The following is a 16,576-nucleotide window of genomic DNA, read 5'->3' on the forward strand; positions in this document are numbered from 1 at the left end:
ACTTAACATATTGGAAGCCTTGGAGCTAAATGACAGAGAATTTAAAATAGAAATCTTAAAAATACTCAGAGATATACAAGAAAACACAGAAAGGCAATATAGGGAGATCAGAAAACAACTCAATGAACACAAAGAATATATTACCAAGGAAATTGAAACTATAAAAACAAATCAAACAGAAATGAAAAACTCAATTCACGAGCTGAAAAACGAGGTAACAAGCTTAGCTAGCAGAACAACCCAGATTGAAGATAGGATTAGTGAAATAGAAGACAAACAACTTGAGGCACAACAGAGAGAAGAAGAAAGAGACTCAAAAATAATAAAAAACGAGAAAGCCCTACAGGAATTATCTGACTCCATCAGAAAGAATAACATAAGAATAATAGGTATATCAGAGGGAGAAGAGAAAGACAATGGAATGGAGAATATACTCAAACAAATAATAGACGAGAACTTCCCAAGCCTGTGGAAAGAACTAAAGCCTCAAATTCAAGAAGCAAACAGAACACCGAGTTTTCTTAACCCCAACAAACCCACTCCAAGGCACATCATAATAAAGATGACACAAACCAATGACAAAAAATTCTCAAGGCATCCAGGGAAAAGAAGAGTACAACATATAAAGGAAGGCCTATTAGATTATCATCAGATTTCTCAGCAGAAACTCTACAAGCTAGAAGAGAGTGGACCCCAATATTTAAAGCCCTGAAAGAGAGGAACTATCAGCCAAGAATACTATACCCATTAAAGCTATCCTTCAAGTATGAAGGAGATATAAAAACATTCACAAATACAGAAAAGATGAGAGAATTTATCACCAGAAAGCCCCCACTCCAGGAAATACTAAAGGGGGTTTTCCAACCAGATTCAAAGAACAAAAGAAAACAACACCACAAGTAACAGCTCCACCAAGAACACAATAAAACCAAACTTAAACTGTGACAACAAAGGAAAAAAAAGGGGGGAGAGAATGGAGATTAACAGTAGCAAAGGACGATGAAGTGCAGAAATACTTATAAGATAGGGTACTACAATGAATATGGTAGGTACCCTTTTCATTACTTAATGGTAACCACCCTAGAAAAAACCACCACAAAAACACATGACTTAAAAAAGGTAGCAACAGAGGAAAGAAGTATGGAACACAAACAAACAGAAACAAATGATAGAAAAACAAAAGAGAAGAATCAAACTAGATACAAAACTAACAGAAAGCAATTTATAAAATGGCAGTAGGGAACCCACAAGTGTCAATAATTACACTAAATGTAAATGGATTAAACTTACCAATAAAAAGACACAGAGTAGCAGAATGGATTAAAAAAGAAAATCCAACTATATGCTGCCTACAAGAAACACATCTAAGCAACAAGGATAAAAACAAATTCAAAGTGAAAGGCTGGAAAACAATACTCCAAGCAAACAACACCCAAAAAAAAGCAGGTGTAGCAATACTCATATCTGATAATGCTGACTACAAGACAGAAAAAGTACTCAGAGACAAAAATGGTCACTTCATAATGATTAAGGGGACACTGAATCAAGAAGACATAACAATCCTTAATATATATGCACCAAACCAAGGAGCACCAAAATATATAAGACAGCTACTTATTGACCTTAAAACAAAAACTAACAATAATACAATCATACTTGGAGACCTCAATACTCCGCTGACGGCTCTAGATCGGTCATCCAAACAGAGAATCAATAAAGATATAGTGGCCTTAAACGAAATACTAGAACACCTGGATATGATAGACATCTACAGGACACTTCATCCCAAAGCGACAGAGTATACATTTTTCTCTAGTGTACATGGAACATTCTCAAGAATTGACCATATGTTGGGCCACAAAGACAATATCAGCAAATTTAGAAAAATTGAAATTGTACCAAGCATATTTTCTGATCATAAAGCCTTGAAACTAGAATTCAACTGCAAAAAAGAGGGGGAAAAACCCACAAAAATGTGGAAACTAAACAACATACTTCTAAAAAATGAATGGGTCAAAGAAGAAATAAGCGCAGAGATCAAAAGATATATACAGACAAATGAAAATGAAAATACGACATATCAGAATCTCTGGGATGCAGCAAAAGCAGTAATAAGAGGAAAGTTCATATCACTTCAGGCCTATATGAACAAACAATAGAGAGCCGAAGTAAACCACTTAACTTCACACCTTAAGGAACTAGAAAAAGAAAAACAAAGACAACCCAAAACCAGCCGAAGAAAGGAGATAATAAAAATCAGAGCAGAAATAAACGAAATAGAGAACAGAAAAACTATAGAAAATATCAATAAAACAAGGAGCTGGTTCTTTGAAAAGATCAACAAAATTGACAAACCCTTGGCAAGACTCACCAAGGAAAAAAGGCACAGGACTCAAATAAATAAAATCCAAAATGAAAGAGGAGAGATCACCACAGACATCATAGATATACAAAGAATTATTGTAGAATACTATGAAAAATTATATGCCACCAAATACAACAATCTAGAAGAAATGGATAAATTCCTAGAACAATACAACCTTCCTAGACTGAGTCATGAAGAAGCAGAAAGCCTAAACAGACCAATCAGCAGGGAGGAAATAGAAAAAACTATTAAAAACCTCCCCAAAAATAAAAGTCCAGGCCCAGACGGTTATACTAGTGAATTCTATCAAACATTCAAAGAAGACTTGGTTCCTATTCTACTCAAAGTCTTCCAAAAAATTGAAGAAGAAGCAATACTTCCAAACACATTTTATGAGGCCAACATAACCCTCATACCAAAACCTGGCAAGGATGGCACAAAGAAAGAAAACTACAGACCAATATCTCTAATGAATACAGATGCTAAAATTCTAAACAAAATACTGGCAAACAGAATACAACAACATATTAAAAAAATAATACATCATGATCAAGTGGGATTCATCCCAGAATCTCAAGGATGGTTCAACATACGCAAAACGGTTAACGTAATACACCATATCAACAAAACAAAGAACAAAAACCACATGATCTTATCAATAGATGCAGAAAAGGCTTTTGATAAAATACAACACAATTTTATGTTTAAGACTCTCAACAAAATGGGTATAGAAGGAAAATATCTCAACATGATAAAGGCCATATATGATAAACCATCAGCCAACATCATTTTAAACGGCATAAAACTGAGGACTTTCTACCTTAAATCAGGAACAAGACAGGGTTGTCCACTCTCTCCACTCTTATTTAACGTGGTGCTAGAAGTTCTGGCCAGAGCAATCAGACAAGACAAAGAAATAAAAGGCATCCATATCGGAAAAGAAGAAGTAAAGGTATCACTTTTTGCTGATGATATGATCCTATACATCGAAAACCCGAAGGACTCCACAAAAAGATTATTAGAAACAATAAACCAATACAGTAAGGTCGCAGGATACAAAATTAACATACAGAAGTCCATAGCCTTTCTCTATGCCAACAATGAAATATTAGAAAACGAACTCAAAAAAATAATCCCCTTCACGATTGCAACAAAAAAAATAAAATACCTAGGAATAAACATAACAAAGAATGTAAAGGACCTATATAATGAAAATTACAAAGCATTGTTAAGAGAAATCGAAAAAGATACAATGAGATGGAAAAATATTCCTTGTTCTTGGATAGGAAGAATAAATATAATCAAAATGGCCATATTACCCAAAGCAATATACAAATTTAATGCAATTCCCATCAAAATCCCTATGAGATTTTTTAAAGAAATGGAACAAAAAATCATCAGATTTATATGGAACTATAAATAACCCCGAATAGCCAAAACAATCCTAAGGAAAAAGAATGAAGCTGGGGGCATTACAATACCTGACTTTAAACTATATTATAGGGCCACGATAATCAAAACAGCATGGTATTGGCAGAAAAATAGACACTCAGACCAATGGAACAGAATAGAAAGCCCAGAAATAAAACCACATATATATGGTCAAATAATCTTTGATAAAGGGGCCAACAACACACAATGGAGAAAAGAAAGCCTCTTCAACAAATGGTGTTGGGAAAACTGGAAAGCCACATGCAAAAGAATGAAACTCGACTACAGCCTGTCCCCGTGTACTAAAATTAATTCAAAATGGATCAAAGACCTAAATATAAGACCTGAAACAATAAAGTACATAGAAGAAGACATAGGTACTAAACTGATGGACCTGGGTTTTAAAGAACATTTTATGAACTTGACTCCAATGGCAAGAGAAGTGAAGGCAAAGATAAATGAATGGGACTACATCAGAATAAAAAGTTTTTGCTCAGCAAGAGAAACTGATATAAAAATAAACAGACAGCCAACTAAATGGGAAATGATATTTTCAAACAACAGCTCAGATAAGGGCCTAATTTCCAAAATTTACAAAGAACTCATAAAACTCAACAACAAACAAACAAACAATCCAATAAAAAAATGGGAAGAGGACATGAATAGACACTTCTCCCAGGAAGAGATACAAATGGCCAACAGATATATGAAAAGATGCTCAGCTTCATTAGTTATTAGGGAAATGCAAATCAAAACTACAATGAGATACCACCTCACCCCTGTTAGATTAGCTATTATCAACAAGACGGGTAATAGCAAATGTTGGAGAGGCTGTGGAGAAAAAGGAACCCTCATTCACTGTTGGTGGGACTGTAAAGTAGTACAACCATTATGGAGGAAAGTATGGTGGTTCCTCAAAAAACTGCAAATAGAACTACCTTATGACCCAGCAATCCCTCTACTGGGTATATACCCCAAAACCTCAGAAACATTGATACGTGAAGACACATGTAGCCCCATGTTCATTGCAGCACTGTTCACAGTGTCCAAGACATGGAAACAACCAAAAAGCCCTTCAATAGAAGACTGGATAAAGAAGATGTGGCACATATACACTATGGAATACTACTCAGCCATAAGAAATGATGACATCAGATCATTTACAGCAAAATGGTGGGATCTTGATAACATTATAAGGAGTGAAATAAGTAAATCAGAAAAAAACAAGAACTACATGATTCCATACATTGGTGGAACATAAAAATGAGACTAAGAGACATGGACAAGTGTGTGGTGGTTACCAGGGGTGGGGGGAGGGAGGACAGGGGGAGAGTTAGGGGGAGGGGGAGGGGCACAGAGAACTAGATAGAGGGTGGCGAAGGACAATCTGACTTTGGGCGAGGGGTATGCAACATAATTTAATGACAAGGTAACCTAGACATGTTGTCTTTGAATATATGTACCCTGATTTATTAATGTCATCCCATTACCATTAATAAAAATTTATTTAAAAAAAAAAAAAAAGGGTTGTCTTTTGTTTCTAGATGAAATCTGTTTCTTTGTCATTTTTACACATTAAGTAGTTTGTCTGCCCACCTACAGACAACAAAGACAATAAATCTAATTATGTCTCTTCCATATGGTCCCTCTTTAGTTATTTGAAGACAATTGTTTTGTTCCCTATAAGACCTCCTTCATTCAGTCATTCATTCATTTATTGACTGTCCACCATACACTGTACAGAGTGTGATGGAAGCAGTTGAAAACACAGTGCTCACAGTTGGATGTCCATTTAGATGCTAAGACTCTGAGATGTTCGATCAGGAAGTATATTGGGAGTACCCTTAGAAGTAACAACTGAGAGGGGTGAGCAAAATTGGTATGGGAAGAAGGAAGAGGTCGCCTGCTAGACAGTTGCAAAAGAGGCCTCAGAAGATCTTAACGGGAGCTCTGGGGCTGGATGACCCTCAGAGCTATTTCACCTTAAAGGCAAGGCATTAAAGTCTTTGTATCACCCCTTGTCTGGTCACTGAGCTGGGTTTGGGCCAGCTTTCTTTGCTGGGTAAATTTCTGGAGAGAGACTCAGTTGGGAGCTGTTAACTACTAACACTCCCCTCTGCCTGGGGTGTGATATCATCCTGCAGGAGCCTGAATGGTGCACTCATCATCTCCAAGTGGAGAGAGCTATTCCCCACATTAGAATACTATAATGAACCAAATATTTCCATAGGTCAGTGTACAGAGTTCCTGGGAGCATAGGCAACATCAGTCCTGCCTGAGGAGCTAGGACAGGCTTTCCAGTGTTAACCTAAAATAAAAGGACAAAGTGAGAGAAACAAGCATTTATTGGAGATCAAAGAACAACTCTTCAGAAAGCTCTGATTCAGGGGCAAACCCAGTTAGTATTCTGATTAGGACACAGAAGCAAGGGATACAAATTTAAAAGGGAAGAAAGGGCAGTTCTATTGGTTGCAGATATGCGAACCTTGTGATTGTAATTCTCAACAATGTTTTAAAATTTCAGTCTGGTAGTCATCAGGCCTTTAGTGGTAGTACTGCTTTCTTGTTATCTTTGCAAACAGTTCTTTCGGATACACTGTTGCTTTATTTGCGGTCCAAAGGTTATTTTGCCCTGTTTTAACATTCCAAAAGACAGGAGAGGCTGTTTCTCTAGCATGGCAGCTCAGACTTCATTTTGAAGTGGCTCTGTTTGCATTATTTGTCTACACCAGGAAGTCAAGAGTATGAATAGCAAGGAGAATGCTTGTGAGCAGACTTTAAGCAGTAGAAGGGCCAACAACCCTCAATGGTTTTTTGTACCTGGAAGGGTGGAGCAAGGAGACACCATGCTTCTGATCTGCAACCCTTGGTGACTATTGTGCCATTTGCGAGAATAAAGAACCTGAGTGCAGGAAGAAAATAAGGCAGTCCACTCTGATGAATAAGGAATGGGGACATGGGGGACAAGAGGGTGGATGTGCAGCCTGCTCCCCACTTCTAGCCCGGAGCTTTGTGAGCCAGTCTTGCATTCATCTCCCTCTTGGGCGTGGCTCCTTGGAAGCAGAGCTGACGACGTGAATGTGCTTTCCCCTTCTCCTACCCTTAACTGCCTGTGGTGTGTTTTCACAGTTGTCCAACCAAGGCTGACTCGTGAGAGATCTTCCTGGAAGTATGGTCGTGCAGTGCTGAGGACAGGCCAGCCAACGGCCTGGGGATTTTGGAGTGATCGTGAACGCGCAGTGTGTTTGGATTCCTGAGGAAATTTGACAATCACTTGGTTGAGTCTCAGCATTTCCTGGCAGACCCTGTTGAGGAGGAGCAAGAGAACCGCAACATGAAGAAGAAGAGGGAACAGCCACCAAAACACCTTGGGGCCTGGGGATCCCCTCAGGGTCGTTATCTCCCTCCCATCTTTCTCTTTCTTTTACTGCATAGAAATGTTTTGTTCACCCACTGTGCTTTGAATCAGTAGAACTTTGTAGTTAATAACTGCTGGTCTCTTGTACCTCCGTTTCTGCACCTTTAAATGGAAAAACTGTAGCACTGATGCATATGATCATTGGAATAAATGAGATAATCTGTGGAAACCGCTCTAGACCCATGTTTGGTATGCGGTAGCAGTTAGCATGGGTTCCTGTGGTTATTATTTTTTTTTTAGAGAGAGAGAGACAGAGGGAGAGAGAAGGGGGAGGAGCAGGAGGCATCAACTCCCATATGTGTCTTGACCAGGCAAGCCCAAGGTTTTGAACCAGCGACCTCAGTGTTCCAGGTTGACGCTTTATCCCACTGCGCCACCACAGGTCAGGCCGTTCCTGTGGTTGTTGTTAGACCTGTGTGCTCATGCATCTAAGAGACAGGCACTTCTGCTGACTCAGGAGTATGAATCTGAGATTACCTGCTACTCCTGGATTTTTGTGTTCTTAGTACCCTGTCTCCTATACACCAAAGCCCTTTTCCCAGGAATACTGAGAGTAGTGATACTCCCTCCCTCTTCAATATTACTCACCTTGTGGAGTCCATGGCTGGGTTGGGAAAGGAGAGGTTGGTTGCAGGTGGGTTAGAGAAATGCTATCTTTTGGTTTTCTCATTTCCTTATAAGTTCCTTTTGGCTTCCAGCCTCTAGAGGTGAGTTTAGATTAGTGGCTCTCCCCTGAAGCTTTCTTCAGATTTCTTCAACCACATTGTGGGGACTGGGCAGGCTTTTTCACTGGAGTCTGAAATTACTCTTACCCCTGAGCCCTGTAGATGCCCATTCTGACTGAACTCCTAATTCTCCCAGGTGCACTTCCTGTGATGTTTCTTGCTTTTCCTTTATTGTAAGAACCACAGTGGTTTGTACTACACATTTGACAATGAGTAATACAGTTTCTTGTGACCTCCTTTTTCCTATGGACTATTAACACTTATTGCTTTTTCACTTTTCAGAGTTCATGCCTTATCTCTACTCCCCAATTTGTTTGCAAGCTCCCTAGTGAATTCTTTGTTCCATGAGAGCACTTTATAGGATTTCATGTCCTTCAGTAGATTCTTGAAAAATATATGACTTCTGTTAAATCCCTTAGCTAGGTCTTCTCCTCAGTATTTTTTTTTTCTCTTTTCTTCATAGGCCCAGTTGGTTTACACAACATCGGACAGACCTGTTGCCTTAACTCCCTGATCCAGGTATTAATTAGGAACATGGGCTTCACCCAGATATTGAAGAGGTAAGACTATCACTCAGGTTATGAACATGTATATGGCTTTTTATTTTCAAATATTCAGTTATTTACAGTAAATTGGACTTTTATTATTATTATTAAATTTAATACAGTGACATTGATAAATCAGGGTACATATGTTGAGAGAAAACATCACCAGATTATTTTGACATTTGATTGTGCTGTATACCCCTCCCCCAAAGTCAAATTGTCTTCTGTCACCTTCTATCTAGTTTTCTTTGTGCCCCTCCCCTCCCCCACCCCCTCTTTCCTTCCTTGCGTCATCCCCCCTCCCCCCACCCCTCCATCCCCATTGCCATCACATTCTTGTTCATGTCTCTGAGTCTCATTTTTATGTCCCATCTATGTATGGATTCATATAGTTCTTAGTTTTTCCTGATTTTCTTATTTCACTCCGTATAATGTTATCAAGGTCCATCCATGTTATTGTAAATGATCCGATGTCATCATTTCTTATGGCTGAGTAGTGTTCCATAGTATATATGTTCCAAAGCTTTTTAATCCACTCGTCCTCTGACGGACACTTGGGCTGTTTCCAGATCTTTGCTATTGTGAACAATGCTGCCACAAACATGGGGGTGCATTTCTCCTTTTGGAGCCGTTCTATGGTGTTCTTAGGGTATATTCCTAAAAGTGGGATAGCTGGGTCAAAAGGCAGTTCGATTTTCAGTTTTTTGAGGAATCTCCATACTGTTTTCCACAGTGGCTGCACCAGTCTGCATTCCCACCAGCAGTGCAGAAGGGTTCCCTTTTCTCCATGTCCTCGCCAGCACTTATTCTGTGTTGTTTTGTTGATGAGTGCCATTCTGGCTGGTGTGAGGTGATATCTCATTGTGGTTTTAATTTGCATTTCTCTAATGATTAATGATGTTGAGCATTTTTTCATATGCCTTTTGGCCATCTGTATGTCCTCTTTCGAGAAGTGTCTATTCATTTCTTTTGCCCTTTTTTTTTTTTTTTTTTGTATTTTTCTGAAGCTGGAAACGGGGAGAGACAGTCAGACAGACTCCCGCATGCGCCCGACCGGGATCCACCTGGCACGCCCACCAGGGGGCGATGCTCTGCCCCTCCTGGGCGTCGCTCTGCCGTGACCAGAGCCACTCTAGCGCCTGGGGTAGAGGCCAAGGAGCCATCCCCAGCGCCCAGGCCATCTTTGCTCCAATGGAGCCTTGGCTGCGGGAGGGGAAGAGAGAGACAGAGAGGAAGGAGGGGGGGTGGAGAAGCAAATGGGCACTTCTCCTATGTGCCCTGACCGGGAATCGAACCCGGGTCCCCTGCATGCCAGGCCGATGCTCTACCGCTGAGCCAACCGGCCAGGGCCTCTTTTGCCCATTTTTTGATTGGATTGTTTGTCTTCCTGGTGTTGAGATTTACAAGTTCTTTATAAATTTTGGTTATTAACCCCTTATCAGACGTATTGTCAAATATGTTCTCCCATTGTGTAGTTTGTCTTTTTATTCTGTTCTTATTGTCTTTAGCTGTGCAAAAGCTTTTTAGTTTGATAAAGTCCCTTTGTTTATCCTGTCTTTTATTTCACTTCCCCGTGGAGATAAATCAGCAAATATATTGCTCCGAGAGATGTCGGAGAGCTTACTGCCTATGTTTTCTTCTAAGATGCTTATGGTTTCATGGCCTACATTTAAGTCTTTTATCCATTTTGAGTTTATTTTTGTGAGTGGTGTAAGCTGGTGATCTAGTTTCATTTTTTTGCAGGTAGCTGTCCAATTTTCCCAACACCATTTGTTAAAGAGGCTGTCTTTACTCCATTGTATTTCCTTACCTCCTTTGTCAAATATCAGTTGTCCATAGAGCTGGGGGTTTATTTCTGGGTTCTCTGTTCTGTTCCATTGATCTATGTGCCTGTTCTTATGCCAATACCAGGCTGTTTTGAGTACAATGGCCTTGTAGTATAACTTGATATCAGGAAGTGTGATACCTCCCACTTTATTCTTTTTTTTTAAGATTGCTGAGGCTATTCATGTTATTTTTTGGTTCCATATAAATTTTTGGAATATGTGATCTATAACTTTGAAGTATGTCATTGGTATTTTAATTGGTATTGCATTGAATTTATAGATTGCTTTGGGTAATATAGACTTTTTTTTTTTTTTTTGTATTTTTCTGAAGCTGGAAACGGGGAGAGACAGTCAGACAGACTCCCGCATGCGCCCAACCGGGATCCACCCGGCACGCCCACCAGGGACTATGGTCTGCCCACCAGTGGGTGATGCTTTGCCCCTCCGGGGCATCGCTCTGTTGTGACCAGAGCCACTCTAGCGCCTGGGGCAGAGGCCAAGGAGCCATCCCCAGCACCCGGGCCATCTTTGCTCCAATGGAGCCTCGGCTGCAGGAGGGGAAGAGAGAGACAGAGAGGAAGGAGAGGGGGAGGGGTGGAGAAGCAGATAGGCGCTTCTCCTGTGTGCCCTGGCCGGGAATCGAACCCGGGACCTCTGCACACCAGGCCGATGCTCTACCACTGAGCCAGCCAGCCAGGGCCAATATAGACATTTTAATGATGTTTATTCTTCCTAACCATGAGCACAGTATATGCTTCCACTTGTTTGTATCTTCCTTGATTTCTTTTATCAATGCTTTGTAATTTTCCAAGTACAAGTCTTTAGTCTCCTTGGTTAAGTTTACTCCTAGGTACTTTATTTTTTTGGTTGCAATAGTGAAGGGGATTGTTTCCTTAATTTCTCTTTCTGACTGTTCATTGTTGGCATATAAAAATGCCTCTGATTTTTGAGTATTGATTTTATATCCTGCCACTTTGCTGAATTCATTTATCAGGTCCAGTAGTTTTTTGTCTGAGACTTTAGGGTTTTCTATATACAATATCATATCATCTGCAAATAATGATAGTTTTACTTCTTCTTTTCCAACTTGAATGCCTTTTATTTCTTTTTCTTGTCTGATTGCTGTGGCTAGGACTTCCAGGACTATGTTAAATAAGAGTGGTGAAAGGAGGGCACCCCTGCCTTGTTCCTGATCTTAAGGGTATTGCTTTTAAGTTTTGCCCATTGAGTATGATGTTGGCTATGGATTTTTCATAGATGGCTTTTATCATGTTGAGGTATGTTCCCTGTATTCCCACTTTGCTGAGAGTTTTGATCATGAATGGGTGCTGGATTTTATCAAATGCTTTTTCTGCATCTATTGAAATTATCATACGGGTTTTCTCCTTCTTTTTGTTTATGTGATGAATCACATTAATTGATTTATGAATATTGTACCAGCCTTGCTTCCCCAGAATAAATCCCACTTGATCATGGTGTATGATTTTTTCCATATATTGTTGGATCCAGTTTGCTAATATTTTGTTGAGTATTTTAGCATCTATATTCATCAGAGATATTGGCCTGTAATTTTCTTTCTTTGTGTTGCCTTTGCCTGGTTTTGGAATCAGAATTATGCTCGCCTCATAAAAGGAGTTTGGAAGTCTTCCTTCCTCTTGAATTTTTTGAAATAGTTTGAGAAGGATAGGAATTAGTTCTTATTTGAATATTTGGTAGAATTCACTTGTGAAGCCATCAGGCCCCGGACTTTTCTTTGTTGGGAGTTTTTTGATAACTGTTTCGATCTCATTTGGTATAATCGGTCTGTTTAGGTTTTCTGATTCTTCCAGATTGATTTTTGGAAGATTGTATGTTTCAAGGAATTTGTCCATTTCATCTAGGTTGTCTAGTTTTTTGGCATACAGTTCTTCATAGTATTTTCTTACAATATTTTGTATTTCTGTTGTGTCAGTTGTTATTTCTCCACTTTCATTTCTAATTTTATTTATTTGAGTCCTCTCTTTTTCTTGGATTATTCTAGTTAAAGATTCATCAATCTTGTTTACCTTTTCAAAGAACCAGCTCCTAGTTTCATTGATCCTCTGTATTGTTTCTTTAGCCTCTATGTCATTTATTTCTGCTCTGATCTTTATTATTTCCTTCCTTCTACTAGCTCTAGCCTTTACTTGCTGTTCTCTTTCTAGTTATTTTAGATGCAGGGTTAAGTTGTTTATTTGAGCTTTTTCTAGCTTCTTTTTTTTTTTTTTTTTTTTTTTTTTTTCATTTTTCTGAAGCTGGAAACAGGGAGAGACAGTCAGACAGACTCCCGCATGCACCCGACCGGGATCCACCTGGCACGCCCACCAGGGGCGACGCTCTGCCCACCAGGGGGCGATGCTCTGCCCATCCTGGGCGTTGCCATGTTGCGACCAGATCCACTCTAGTGCCTGAGGCAGAGGCCACAGAGCCATCCCCAGCACCCGGGCCATCTTTGCTCCAATGGAGCCTTGGCTGCGGGAGGGGAAGAGAGAGACAGAGAGGAAGCGTGGCGGAGGGGTGGAGAAGCAAATGGGCGCTTCTCCTGTGTGCTCTGGCCGGGAATCGAACCCGGGTCCTCCGCACGCTAGGCCGACACTCTACCGCTGAGCCAACCGGCCAGGGCTTTTTCTAGCTTCTTAAAGTGTGCCTGTAGTGCTATGAACTTCCCTCTCGGTATTGCTTTTGCTGTGTCCCAGAAATTTTGAGTTGTTGTATGCTCATTGTCATTCGTTTCTAGGAATTTTTTTATTTCTTCTTTGATCTCATTCTTAATCCATTCATTATTTAACAACCTGCTATTTAGTTTCCATGTGTTTGAGAATTTTTGAGCTTTTCTGTTGTGGTTCATTTCTAGTTTCATGCCATTGTGATTGGAGAAAGTGCTTGATATGATTTCAATCTTCTTATATTTGTTGAGACCACTTTTGTGCCCTAACATGTGGTCTATCCTAGAGAATGTGCCATGAGCACTTGAAAAGAATGTATATTCTGCTGCTTTGGGTGAAAGGTTCTGAAGATATCTATTAAATCGAGTTGATCTAGTGTGTCCTTTAAGTCTGCTGTTTCTTTGTTAATTTTCTTTCTTGAGGATCTATCTAGTGATGTTAGTGGGGTATTGAAATCCCCTACTATTATAGTATTGCTGTTGATCTCGCCCTTTAAATCCATCAAAGTCTGATTTATATATTTAGGTGCTCCTATATTAGGTGCATAGATATTTATAATAGTTATATCTTCCTGTTGGATTACTCTCTTTATCATTATGTAGTGGCCTTCTTTATCTCTTACTATATCCTTTGTTTTAAAGTCCAATTTGTCTGATATAAGTATTGCTACCCCAGCTTTTTTTTCATTTCCATTTGCATGAAATGTTTTTTTCCATCCTTTTACCTTCAATCAATGTGTATCTTTTGTTTTAAGGTGTGTCTCTTGTAGACAGCATATGTACGGGTCCTGTTTTCTTATCCACGCAGCTACCCTATGTCTTTTGATCGGATCATTTAATCCATTTATATTTAAGGTTATTATTGATATGTAGTTGTTTATTGCCATTTTATTCTTTAAAGCTGTATTCCTCTTTTGCTATATTCTTTTCCCACTTTGATCTGTTTACAACAGGCCCCTTAATATTTCCTGCAGCATTGGTTTAGTTGTAATGAATTCCTTGAGTTGTTTTTTGTCTGGGAAGCTTTTTATTTCTCCTTCAATTTTAAACAATAGCCTTGCTGGATAAAGTAGTCTTAGTTGTAAGTACTTGTTCTGCACTACTTTGAATATTTTTTGCCATTCCCTTCTGGCCTCAAGTGTTTCTGTTGAGAAGTCAGATGTCATCCTTATGGGGGCTCCTTTGTAGGTGATAGCTTTTTTTTCTCTTGCAGCTTTTAATATTTTCTCTTTATCACTTAGCTTTGGTATTTTAATTATGATGTGTCTTGGTGTAGGTTTCTTTGGGTTTCTCTTTAATGGAGTCCTCTGTGCTTCTTGAACTTGTGAGAGTTTCTCCTGCATTAATTTAGGGAAGTTTTCAGCTATGATATGATTGAACAAAGTCTCTATCCCTTGTTCTTTTTCTTCTTCTTCAGGAACCCCTATGATGCGGATGTTATTTCTCTTCATGTTGTCACAGAGCTCTCTAAGAGTTTCCTCAGACTTTTTGAGTCTCTTTTCTTTTTTCTTCTCTGCTTTCATGCCTTCATTCCAGTTGTCCTCCAACTCGTTGATTCAGTCCTCAGCTCTATCTATCCTGTTTTTCATTCCTTCCATTGTGGTCTTTATTTCTGATATTGTATTTGTCATCTCTGACTGATTCCTTTTTATACTTGCTATTTCTTTATTTGGGTGTTCATAATGACCAACCATTGTTTTCTAAGATCCCTAAGCATCCTTACAATCATTATTTTGAACTCCGCATCTGGAAGTTTGATTATTTCCATATCACTCAGTTCATCTCCTGAAGGTGTCTCTTGTGGTTTCATTTGGATTGCACTTTTTTATCTTCTCATTATGTCTGTGTTTGGGTGTTTTGCTTATAGAGCTGGTTGAGTCTAGGCTTGGTGTTGTCTGCCTCCAGTTTTCAGTTGTGTTATTTCTAGGTCTTCTTGGGTTGGTATCAGCTATTATTTGTAATCCACTTTTGGATTTGGGCAGCTTTGAAGTCTTGATTTGTTTGTTTTCTTAACAGGTGATAGTCTTGTTTACTGATCTCAGCAGGGGGCTTCCTTGAAACTGTATCCAGGAATGCCATGGTGTAACCTGAGGCTCTGAAGTCCTCTTCTGCCAGTAAATCTCTCTGGGGGCAGGGTGCTTTCTCAGCTTCAGTAGGGGGAGGTGTATCTCAGATCTCCATGGAGACCTGAGTTACTGCCCCTCCTCCCCACTTCTTGTTTTCAGCTGTGTCTTATTGCACTGAGTGGAGCTGGAAAGATGTCTGGAGATCTCTGCTCCTGAAGCAGTTCAGTACTGTTTTGTGGGGAAGGATCAGTCCCTCCCCCAGCTATGACCGCCTCCAGCACAGATGAGTCAGCTTTTTTTTTTAGGTCGTCTCCTGGATTCCTTAGCCCCTCACAGTCTGTCCCTCTCTCTTTCCTTTCCACTTGGGAGATAAGCTGGTCCTTTCAACACACTTCGCTCCCTGGCCGTCAGGCAAGTGGCTGCGAGCAGTACCTTCTGTTCTTTTCCCTGGAGTGAGATCCCCTCGGGGCTCCCAGCCTCTTCCCCCCCCTCCATTCCTGTAAGCAGGGGAGATTCAGGTGCTCCCTACCAGGTTTGTTGTGGCTTCTTCTTTGCTCCTTGGTTTTTGAGAGCTGTTCTTGTAGTCCAGAGTTGGTTTTTCATGCTGATTTTTCCTAAATTGATTTGTATTTCAGTTTGGTGGTGAGAGCTGGGCGTCTGTGCATCCACCTACTCCATTGCCATATTCTCTCCCCTGGACTTTTTTTTTTTTAATTTAGCGAGAGAGACAGAGAAATGCTGGGGAAGGGAGAGAGATGAGAAGCATCAACTCATAGTTGAGGCACCTTAGTTGTTCATTGATTGCTTTCTCATATATGCCTTGACCAGGGGACTCTAGCTGAGCCAGCAACCCCCTTGCTCAAGCCAGTAACCTTGGACTTTATGCCAGCGACCTTTGCACTCGAGCCAGTGACCATGGGTCATATTTATGATCCCACACTAAAGCTGGTGAGCTCGCACACAGGCCAGCGACCTCAGTGTTTCAAACCTGGGTCCTAAGTGTTATAGGCTGGCACTTTATCCACTGTGCCACTGCCTAGTCAGGCTGAATTGCATTTTTTTAAAATAATTTTTAAAAAATTTTAATTATAGCTGACATTCAATATGATACTAGTTTCAGATGTACAACATAATGACTAGACATTTGTATCACTTACTAAGTGATCACCTTGGTAAGTGTAGTGCCTATTTGGCACCACACACAGTTATTACAGTATTATTGACTATTTTCCTTGTGCTGTACTTTACATCCCATGACTATTCTGTAACTGCCAATGTTTACCTATTAACCCCTTTTTACTTTTTTCACCCATCTTCTCAACCCCACTCTCATCTGGCAACCATCAAAATGGCATCTGTATTTATAAGTATTTCTGTTTTGTTTGTTTTTTTGTGTGTTTTAGCTTTCACATATAAATGAAATCAGAAGTTATTTGTCTTTGCAGACTTATTTCACTAGGTCCATTCATGTTGTCACAAATGGTAAGATTTCCTTCTTTTTTATGGCCAAGTAATAT

General features: G+C 39.8%; 1 protein-coding gene across 1 annotated transcript in view; it reads left to right on the forward strand.

Annotated features, from left to right (window-relative positions):
• The window catches only part of USP18 (ubiquitin specific peptidase 18), a 74,174-nt gene that overhangs the window by 21,505 nt on the left and 36,093 nt on the right, over positions 1 to 16,576 (forward strand). The window contains exons 2-3 of the mRNA XM_066383746.1: positions 6,926 to 7,188; positions 8,403 to 8,499. Coding sequence (XP_066239843.1) covers positions 7,131 to 7,188; positions 8,403 to 8,499 — 155 coding nt within the window. The 5' untranslated portion in view covers positions 6,926 to 7,130. The remainder of the gene's footprint in view (positions 1 to 6,925; positions 7,189 to 8,402; positions 8,500 to 16,576) is intronic.

Source organism: Saccopteryx leptura, chromosome 4 (genome assembly GCF_036850995.1).
Source record: "Saccopteryx leptura isolate mSacLep1 chromosome 4, mSacLep1_pri_phased_curated, whole genome shotgun sequence".
Taxonomy (NCBI): domain Eukaryota; kingdom Metazoa; phylum Chordata; class Mammalia; order Chiroptera; family Emballonuridae; genus Saccopteryx; species Saccopteryx leptura.